This window comes from Bubalus kerabau, chromosome 17, assembly GCF_029407905.1.
Source record: "Bubalus kerabau isolate K-KA32 ecotype Philippines breed swamp buffalo chromosome 17, PCC_UOA_SB_1v2, whole genome shotgun sequence".
Taxonomy (NCBI): domain Eukaryota; kingdom Metazoa; phylum Chordata; class Mammalia; order Artiodactyla; family Bovidae; genus Bubalus; species Bubalus kerabau.
The window spans coordinates 57,771,947-57,781,960 of record NC_073640.1 but is presented as its reverse complement, the minus strand read 5'-3'; the positions used below and the strand labels follow the sequence as shown (position 1 = coordinate 57,781,960).

General features: G+C 51.1%; 1 protein-coding gene across 1 annotated transcript in view; it reads right to left on the bottom strand.

Annotated features, from left to right (window-relative positions):
• Positions 1-4,297: 4,297 nt before the first annotated feature.
• DHX34 (DExH-box helicase 34) overlaps positions 4,298-10,014 on the bottom strand; it is a 28,187-nt gene continuing 22,470 nt past the window's right edge. The window contains exons 13-17 of the mRNA XM_055552660.1: positions 7,956-8,062; positions 6,866-7,150; positions 5,618-5,794; positions 5,266-5,404; positions 4,298-4,568 (exon numbers count right to left, since the gene is read on the bottom strand). Of these exons, the coding sequence (XP_055408635.1) occupies positions 4,435-4,568; positions 5,266-5,404; positions 5,618-5,794; positions 6,866-7,150; positions 7,956-8,062 (842 nt within the window). The 3' untranslated portion in view covers positions 4,298-4,434. The remainder of the gene's footprint in view (positions 4,569-5,265; positions 5,405-5,617; positions 5,795-6,865; positions 7,151-7,955; positions 8,063-10,014) is intronic.

The following is a 10,014-nucleotide window of genomic DNA, read 5'->3' as shown; positions in this document are numbered from 1 at the left end:
TCATAGCAACTTTATTTCATAAATAGTACCTCCCCACTGGACATAACCCAAACATTTAGAGAATGAAGAGGCTGTGGCATATTCAGACAATGGAATACCACAGAAAGGACATGCTGTATGACTCCATTTATGTGAAATTCTAGAAAAGAGAAATCTAATAAATGGTGACAGAGAAAAGATCAGCCTGGGGCTGAGGCTGGCATGAGACACTGACCATAAGAGGCAGGAACCATGGAACTTTCTGGAGTGTTGAAAATGTCCTGTCTTGATTGGGATGGTGGTTACACAGGTGTGTTTGCCAAAATGAACTGACATTTTATTGTATGTAAACTGGACCTCAATACATAGAAAACCTCTCTTTCCTGCCTCCCCTCCCCTCCTCTCCCTCCCTCCCCTTTGCAGAGATGACCATTAGTTAAGTTTGCTGTGAATCTGTTACAGCTGGTGTGTAATGCTATTCAGTTACGTGAGCAAATGCAAACAAAGGGCTTCTGCGTTTGCAAAGGGCTTCCCGGGTGGGTGGGTGGCTCGGGGTAAAGAATCCGCCTACCAGTGTAGGAGACATAATAGATGTGGGTTCGATGCCTGGGTTGAGAAGATACCCTGGAGGAAGAAATGGCAACTGCTCCAGTATTCTTGTTTGGAGAATCCCATGAACAGCAGAGCCTGGCAGGCCATGGGGTCGCCAACAGTTGGACAGGACCAAGCCAGCACGCACACAAAATGTTTCCACTTTTCAAAAAATGGGATCATCTGACACATGGTTCTGTAACTTGCTCGCTTTCACTTAGTATAACTTGGAGATATTTTTTGTGTCAGTACAAAGCCTGCTTTTGTTTGGCATGTCTGCATAGTGGTCCATTACATTGGGTGGGTTTTATTAATATTTAAGCAGTTTCATATGGAGAGACATTTAAGCTGTTTCCCATCTTTTGCTCCTATAAATAAAGCTGGCATGAATATCCTTGACCATATGTCATTTCCAGACATATGTGTATCTATAGGATAACTTCCTGGAGGTGGAATCACTAGTCCAAGGGAAGAGGCATTTTTACAGGTCATTTGATAGATTCTCTCGAATGTCCTTCCAAACAGGCTGTACTGAATTAATCATTCTTATTTTCCCTAATTGCGAGTGAATCTTAGCATCTTTGTACACTGTTCTGGGCCATTTCTATTTCCTCTTCTGTGTGGACTCAAATCTTTTGACTCTGTCCTTCCTAGGCTCTTTGTCTTTTTCTTATTGGTTTGTAGCAGCTCTTTATATATTCTAGACCTTAAGCTTCAATTCATCATAGATGTTACAAACACCTCTCCCAGTCTGCTGCTTGTCTTTGGCTTTATGATGACTTTACCCCCTCAAAACATTTCCTTTATTGTCTCTATCCCTTTTCTGTTATGGCCCCTGAAAATGACTTCCCAACTCAAGGTATTGAAACTAGAGAAATAGGGATTTCCCTGGTGGTGCAGTGGATAAGAATCTGCCTGCCAACGCAGGGGATGTGTGTTGATCCCTGGTCTGGGAAGATTCCACATGCCACGGAGAAACTAAACCTGTGGGTCACAAGTACTGAGCCTGAGCTCTGGAGTCCGTTCTCTGCAATAAGAGAAGCCGTGGCAATGAGAAGCAGACATAATGCAATGAAGAGTAGCCCCCATGCAAGCAAGGAAGACCCGGTCCAACCAAAAATTAAAATAAAATATATTCTACAAGATTTTAAAATATGTGAAAGAAGGGAGGACACTCTAAATGCCCAGAGATGGCCGTAAGAGCGTCTATCAGAATGGGGTCACAGCTCCTCAACGGTGAATTCTATGGCCCTTCCTTAACAGTTCCAGAGGCTCTTACTATCCATTAGTTCCCCAGGGAAACATGTCTATTCTGATAGGTGACCCAGACTGAGCTGGATTAAGTGCTGGCGAGGCTGTTAGGGAAATGGGTGCTTTCATCTTCTTTGAGGGGAATTTGTACAACTTCAGTGTAGCAGGATCTTTCAAAATGCAAAGTTGACAGGCATTCATTCACCAACTTTTAAAAATTTGCTCTTGAAGCATGATATACGGAAACGTGCATGCATCTTTGGTTGGTGAATTTTCCCAGAAAATGAAGCCTATCTGTGCCACCAGCACCCAGACCAAGAAATAAACCTTGAGCGCCCCCTCCAGCAGCCTGGTTGGTGCTGCCCCGCCCCGTCCCCAACCCCCATTAGGTTGCATGGAGCTGTGGTTTAGGCCCTATTGTTCTAAGAATTGATCACGATTTACTTAACTCTTCTTTTCTCCATAGGCATTTGGCGGGGTTCCAGTTACAAATAACACTATTGCCAATACACAACACACTTGTGCGCTTCTGCGGAGTGTGTGTTTACAAGTGGAAATGCCGGGTCATAGAGGACGTGCCCAGGTTCAATTTTAGGAGATTCTTGATTTTTTTTCCCAGTCGTTTTACCAATTAACGCTCCCACCAGCAACATGTGGGAACTCTGCTTGTGCCACATGTGGACTTAGCACTGGGTTTTTCATGTTAGCCATTCTAATGAGCGTTATTGTGATATTTATTGCGGTTTTAATCGCATTTCCCTGACAGCTAATGATGGCAAGTCTTTTTTCATGGGCTTATTAACCATGTTTTTCTATTTTTGGGGTTTATATTCAGTATTTGCCACTTATAAAGCAGTTGTCTTATTGAATTTTTTGTATAACATAGTTTCTATATGTATGTAATATGTACAGTTAATTATATGACATATTTGTCATATATTTCTCCAAGTCTACACTTGCCTTTGTATTTTTTGTTATTTGTCTTAGTATCTTTTGTAGGGCAGTTTTCTAATTTTGATTTAGTTCAATTACCATTTTATTACTTGCACTTTAATTTTTATTATATTATTAATGATTTAATTATTAATTTTATTTTTATATTTATTTATTAAACTTAAGTCCAGGACTTCTGTATCAAAATGAACCTGTGAGAAAAATAGTTTAGCTGCATTCATTTGTCAGAGAAAAAGAACGCTGGAGCAGAGAAGTTTTAGGGGGCTTTATCCAAGGCCTTAAGTGTTGAAATCTGTCAAATGCCTTTTCTGTTTTTAATGGGGTGAATCACATTAACTGACTTTCAAATGTTAAATCGACTTTGTTTTGCTAGAGTAAATGCCCCCTGGCCACGATGTAGTACTGTTTTTTTTATCTGTGGCTGACTGAATTGCCAAAGCTCGAAGAAGGGGTTCTGAGTCTGGTTCTGTGGCCCAGAGGCGTCTTCCTCCACACTGTGAACGAGCCACTATTGAGTGTCATGCCTTTAGTCCCTGTCTGCTGGAGGTCACCAGTGAACCCATCCAAGTCTGTCCTCTGCATCTCTAACTACGAATTAAATTGCCTTAGTATTAAGTTGGCCAAAAAGTTTGAGTTTTTCCGTAGGCTGCTATGAAAAACCCAAATGATTTTTTTTGCCAACCCAACAGATACACAGCATTGTGCCATTTATCTATTTCTTCTTGAGCTCAGGTAGTTTGTCTCTGTTTCTTTCTTGCTGGGTCTCTTGTTCTTTCCTCTACCCCACGATGATCTCTGTCTTGACCACATCCATCCTGCCTTGCCCAGATTTCAAACTTGAGTTGCAGAATTTAATTGCACCGTTCGTTGTTCACAGCATTCCCTCTCCTTTTCACGTCCGTGGGGGAGACGTGGTTGGGGAGCCCGAGGGGGACGACCGAGAACTGCCCACAGACAGCACAGCAGAATGGCCCCCGTGACCAGGCAGCCCGTGGGCCCACAGAACACTGACCCCACCTTACCCAGCTCCCAAAGCTGCCCACGTGAATGGGCCAGGCCGGGGTCTCTGAGTTTGACGGAAAGCAGAGGCTGTGAGGACAGACTCAGAGAGAGCAGTCGCCAGGGGCGATCAGACCCTGGACCTGGAATCTGAGGTCCCTGCTCAGCCTCAACTCCCGGGATCTACCCCAGGACACATCAGGTGGCCGCTGCAACAGGAGGGATAAGAGTCAGGCCACAGGGAGGACCAGCAGAGACGGTTGCTGATTTCTGGATATGTGTGCACACGTGCTCAGTCACGTCTATGTGACCCCATGGACTATAGCCTGCCAGGCTCCTCTGTCCATGGGGATTCTCCAGGCATATATACTGGAGTGGGTTGCCATTTCCTTCTCCAGGGGATCTTCCCAACCCAGGGATCCAACCCGCCTCTCCTGCGTGTCTTGCATTGGCAGGCGGGTTCTTTACCACTGCGCCACCTGGGAAGCGCACTTTATGGATGGGCAGGCTTACAGACCCGAGTCCATCAGTGAGAGTTTATTCATGTATTTATGCTCCCTCCACCTCGGGGCTGGGCCCAGACCACAGTTCCGAGCCTAGGCTGGGGGCGAGGGCGGCAGTCCTGGCCTTGGCCCTGGTCCGGGCCCAGCTGGGCTGGGTTCACACGTGCTGCCTCCGGTGCCGCAGGATTTCCGTGGGCGTGAACAGAAAGTCCTTCTGGCAGGCCTCGCAGTGATAGGGCTTCTGCAGGGCAGATGTCTTCTGGAGGGGCTCGGGGGCAGCTTCCTCAGCCCCTAGGGGAGAGGAGAAGGGGGTTGGGGGTGGTGCTCCACTGCGTGCTCTCATTCCCACCCAAATACCGGGAACCTCTGTGGCTCAGGCTCTCTCCTGGCCTCTGCAGAACTCCAGCTCTGCCTCCTCCAGGAAGCCTTCCTTGATTAACACACACACACAGAGGCAAGTCTTTACTCTGTGTCCCCATGGGGTGAGAGAGACAGAGAAAAACACAAGTGGAGACACAGAGACTGGAAGAGACAGAGAGAGCCCTGAGGTGGGACCACATGGCCCCGCAGCCATCTCCTGTGAGCGCCAATGTGTGGCGTGGGATGTACCACAGCAGACTCTGCCCAGGTCTGCCCACTGTGGCGTTCTCTGGGTTACAACAGGATGGATGTGGCTGAGGCAGAGACAGCTCGGGGACAACAGAGAAAAAGAGAAACAGAGAGACAGAAAAGCAGAGGCGGGTCAAAGAGGCGGCGGCAGAGACCAGAGACAGACAGAGATACGCGAATGAGGTGGCTCCAGGCCCTCCATGTCCCGGGCTCTGGGTCTCAGTGACAAAGCCCATCGTGGCACCAGCCACTAGCCAGGCAGAGGGTTGAGGTCGTGGATCCCCGGAGTGTGGTGCAAACGCCCAGATGCACGGAAAGAACCCCAGGCCGGACGGACAGCTGGGCAGACACAGGCATCCGGGCCCTGCCTCAGCCTCACCTGGGGGGCCGCACTGCGGGGCCTCGGGGCAGGTGTTCTCATGGGCGATGCGCTCCAGGGGCGTCAGGGGCATGTGCAGGCCGCAGTGTGGGCAGGTCCAGAAAGTGCGGAGACAGTCGCTGTACAGGTCCGCGTCGCTCTGTGACAGCGGGCTGTGTCAGGGCTTGGCTCCCTGCCCCGCTCCCCACCGCCAGCCTGGGACCTTCCCAGAAGCCCTCGGGGCTGGCAGGCCCTTTCTGAAACTGCATCTCTGGACTAAGCTGGAATGTGGTTGGGGGTGCTGGGGGGAATCTCTAAAATCCCACTCTCAGGGGCAGGAGGACGAGGGGCCAAGGTGCGCGTCTGTGCTCACCGTGAGGCAGTTGTAGGTAAGGAAGTCAGTGACTGCGTAGCCCCCTTTGGTGGGGTGGGGGGACGGGGTAGAGTTGCCAAAGAGGCCAGGGAGACTGGGGGCAGCTGTGATGGTCTGGGGTCCCACATAGAGGTTCTGGGCTTCCAGCCCTGTGAGCCGCCGGAGGCTGTAGGAAACCTGAGCAAAGAGAGACAGAAGATAGAGCAGACAGACTCTATCAGCAGACAGGAGATAGGTAAACATAATGGGAGCAGCTGGATCCAGCTGTGCCTGAAGTCCACCCCTGGACTTTGCAGTTAAGGGGGCCAATTGCTTAAGCCACTCACACCCTGGTTTAAGATACTCATGACCAAAGGCTTGTCTAGAATGCTCCCTTACCTGCTCTCCCCAGGCCCTTTCCCTCCTCATCCCTTGTGGGAACACATTCAGACCTCAAGTCTGACCCTCAAGTGTGGCCACCTTGCCCCTTCTCTGGCATGTCAGCCCATTCCCCTTTCTCTGGTCCTCTGGGTCCCACCACATCCATGTGTAGTAGAATCAGAAGCAATTCTCAACCCACACACCACATAAAGAAGTGGGGGTTCGGTTCCAAGCATGCTCTCTGTCCAATTCTTCCCATCTGTCTTCAGTGAACATCTGTCTTCCATGTACCTCATAGCTTCTCTCTCATATCTCGCACGCCCTTAACTGCTACCAAGGGGTAACCTGCACCCCAGATGCAGAGAAGGCAATGGCAATCCACTCCAGTACTCTTGCCTGGAAAATCCCATGGACGGAGGAGCCTGGTGGGCTGCAGTCCATGGGGTCTCAAAAGAGTCAGACATGACTGAGCGACTTCACTTTCATTTTCACTTTCATGCATTGGAGAAGGAAATGGCAACCCACTCCAGTGTTCTTGCCTGGAGAATCCCAGGGACGGGGGAGCCTGGTGGGCTGCCGTCTATGGGGTCGCACAGAGTCGGACACGACTGAAGCGACTTAGCAGCAGCAGCAGCACCCCGATGCAGCAGGTATTAATACACATCTGTTGAATGAGGGCTGCAGAGGTTAAGGGGGTGGCTCCTGGGGTCAAATCTTGGGTTCACCCTTACCAGCTGTGTGACCTTGAGCTTGTCATCAACCTCTCTGGTTTGAAAAACCCCAAATGTGGGCGTCTTGATGAGCTGGAAGCCAGGGCCCTCTAGAGCCTTCATCCCTGTGGCTGACGGCCCCTCCAGCCAAGGGGGCAGGTGCCCAGGAGGCGGGTACCTTGGATGTCGTGAACTGCAGCAGCTCCCTGCTCAGGGCCGCCACCTCCTGGTGGTTGACGGGGGCTTCCTCCTCCTCCTCCTCTTCGTCCTCCAGCCGCCGCAGGGCCTGGTGGGCCAGCTGCCGGTCTAGGGCGCTTTCCCAGTGGGCCCGGAGCCGCAGGGAAGCCGCCAGGAGCCGGACAGCACTCTCAGTGTCTGCGAGCTGGAGCTCCAGCCAGCCATCAGCCACCAGGCGGGAGCAGTCACCGTTGGTGTCCAGGGACCGGCTGAACAGCAGGAGGGACTGGAAGAGAGGGGGCAGCAGACAGGAAGCAGTGGACAAGCATCTTAGAGTGGCGCCCACCTGCCTGGGCTCCTGCCCACCCCCCATTCACCCAGCCCATCCTCGGTCCCCGCCACCATCCGCTCCTGTCCTGTGATTGCAGTCAGCTCCTCGCTGGGCTCGTGGACTCTGCCCCGTGTCAGTCCCTGATCCAGCTCTGCTCAGAACCCTCTGGTGGTAGGGAGGAGGGAAATCTGGTCTCACCTGCCTCCCTGACCTCACCTCAGCCTCTCTCCCCTACCCTGACTCTGCTCCAGCTGTTCCCTGTTCACACCCTGCACGTGGTGCCCCAGGGCCTTTGCACTTGCTCTTCCCTCTGCCATGGTCGCTCTTCCCCCAGAGAGCCCTACAGCCCTCCCACCTTCAGGCCTTTGCTGACTGCACCTTCTCAATGAGGCCCACCCAGATGGCCTAATTCCATGCTAGAACCTCTCCCCTCCCCAGTCCTTTTACCCTGTTCTTTTCGCACTCTGCTCTATCATTCAGTGCTGCACTGCGTTTATTGCTACTGCCAGCCCTTCCCAGCTAGATGTGAGCTCTGGGGGCGCAGGGACCAGGTCCCGCCTCATGTGTCTTCCCCAAGCGCTGGCACCAGGCAGGCGCTCGGCCAGTAATGAATGGATACCAGGAGGAGGAGACAGCAGCCAGCCTGGGGGAAGACTCTCCTCTAGGCCCACCCCCACCCCCGGGGGCCCCCTGCCCCGAGGAACACAGCCATGGCACCCGGCAGTTGGAAGGGAGGCGGGGAGGCTGGGGCGGGACCCACCTGTAAAGCAGGGATGCGGACACAGTTCACCAGGTATGGTTTGTTGGTCTCCAGGAGGGAGACGAAGGTGACAAGCTGGTGCTTGCTGCTCATCTTGTCCCTGTCGTCTGAGAGGGTCAAGCGGACAGCTCAGCATCCTCTCCCCACCCCACCCCCACACACGCACCCGTCAATCCCCCCAGGGGCGGTCTGTCCCCCTCCCACTATTCAAGTGAGGTGAAGTGTTAGTCACTACAGTTGTGTCTGACTTTTTGCGACCCCATGGACTGCTGCCCGCCAGGCTCCTCTGTCTGTGGGATTTCCCAGGCAAGAATACTGGAGTGGGTAGCCATGCCCTTCTCCAGGGGATCTTCCCGACCCAGGGATCAAACCCGGGTCTCCTGCACTGCAGGCAGATTCTTTACCATCTGAGCCACCAGGGAAGCCCCATTCAAACAGCCACACACAGAACATGCCTAAGGATAAAATGTGTGTGGCATGTTCTTAAACACTCCGCCAAGCTGAATGTGATTTCGGCTATTCAGTGATATTAAGAATTGTTGCTAATTTTGTTAGGGCTGATGGATGACAGCACTGTGGTGATACAAAATAACAGCCCTTATGAATAGGATTTTTATTATCATTACTAACTGGTAAGATGTCCGGGACCTGCTTTAACATGCTCCAGCAAAGACAGGGGAAAAAAATCAAGGAGACAGGATAAACAAGGATGGAAAATCCTGACAGCTGCAGCTGGGTAAGGTCACAGAGGGTTCATCACAGTCTCTCTACTTAAAAGATACCTGGAACTTTCCAAATGTTTTCAAAAAGGAGAAAAACGGGATTTTCTGGTGGCTCAGGGGTAAACAATCCACTTGCCAAGGCAGGAGACATGGGTTTGCTCTCTGATCCAGTAAGATCCCACATGTCTCCAGAGCTACTAAGCCCATGTACCACAACTACTGAGCCTGTGCTCTAGAGGCTGGGAGCCGCAACGAGAAGCCTGCGCACCACAACTAGAGAAAAGCCCGTGCAGCAACAAAGACCCAGCACAGCCAAAAATAAAATAAATAAAAAGGAGAAAAACAATGTACAGTAAGTCCCCTACATATAAACCTCCACGTTGCAAACTTTCAAAGATGCAAACATATTATAAACCTATTACAGTACCACATAACTGATTGTGTTAAATGGGTCCTAGCTGTGTTAAGACCTATAAACAAATAGGACTTAAGAACATGTTCTTGGAACGGAACTTGTTCATATGCAGGGTTCCGATTATTACTATAATAGGAAGAGGATAAATTGACTAGGAATTTACACAACTTAAAGATTAGAGGGACTTCCCTGGTGGTCCAGTGGCTAAAGGTCTGAGCTCCCAATGCAGGGGGCCCAGGTTCGATCCCTGGTCAGGGAAATGGATCCCACATGGCCCAACTAAGAGCGCGAATGCCTCAACTAAGACCCAGTGCAGTCAAACAAATAAATAAACATTAAAAAAAAAAATGTCGTGTCGATGTATGGCAGAAACTAACACGATACTATAAAGCAATTCTCCTTCATAAAGAATAAATACATTTTTTTTTTACAAAGAAAAAGATTAGCGAGAAAATTTCAAATTCTATCTTTGGTGTTTAAAATCATACACTTTATCTTGTGGGGTTAGTATTTGCCATTTTAACGCAGTGTGTTACTCTCTTTACAAACAAGAAAAGGATGAGTTGTGTTTCAGGGCTCAAAGCACACAACGCTGAAGGCGTGAAGCCCCCACCCGACTGCATGGCCTGCACCCGGGGAAGGGCGCCCCCTGCAGACCGGCCTGGCCTGAGTGCAGCCTCAGCAGAGGCCACCTTTTGGCCTGGATCCCACTGGAAGGTAGACCGAATGCAGCTGCCTGGACACTGGGGCTGGGGGACCACCCGCCCTGAGAAGGACCAAGCCCCGAGGTTCACGGAGCTCCCTTGACTCCTCTCCTGGCAGGCGCTGCTCTAATGGTGCAAACCTCAGGCCTTGGGACGGGCTCCGGGCAGCCAGCACCGCATGGGGAGGGCGAGGCTCCGCAGGGAGAGGGGTGGGCCCC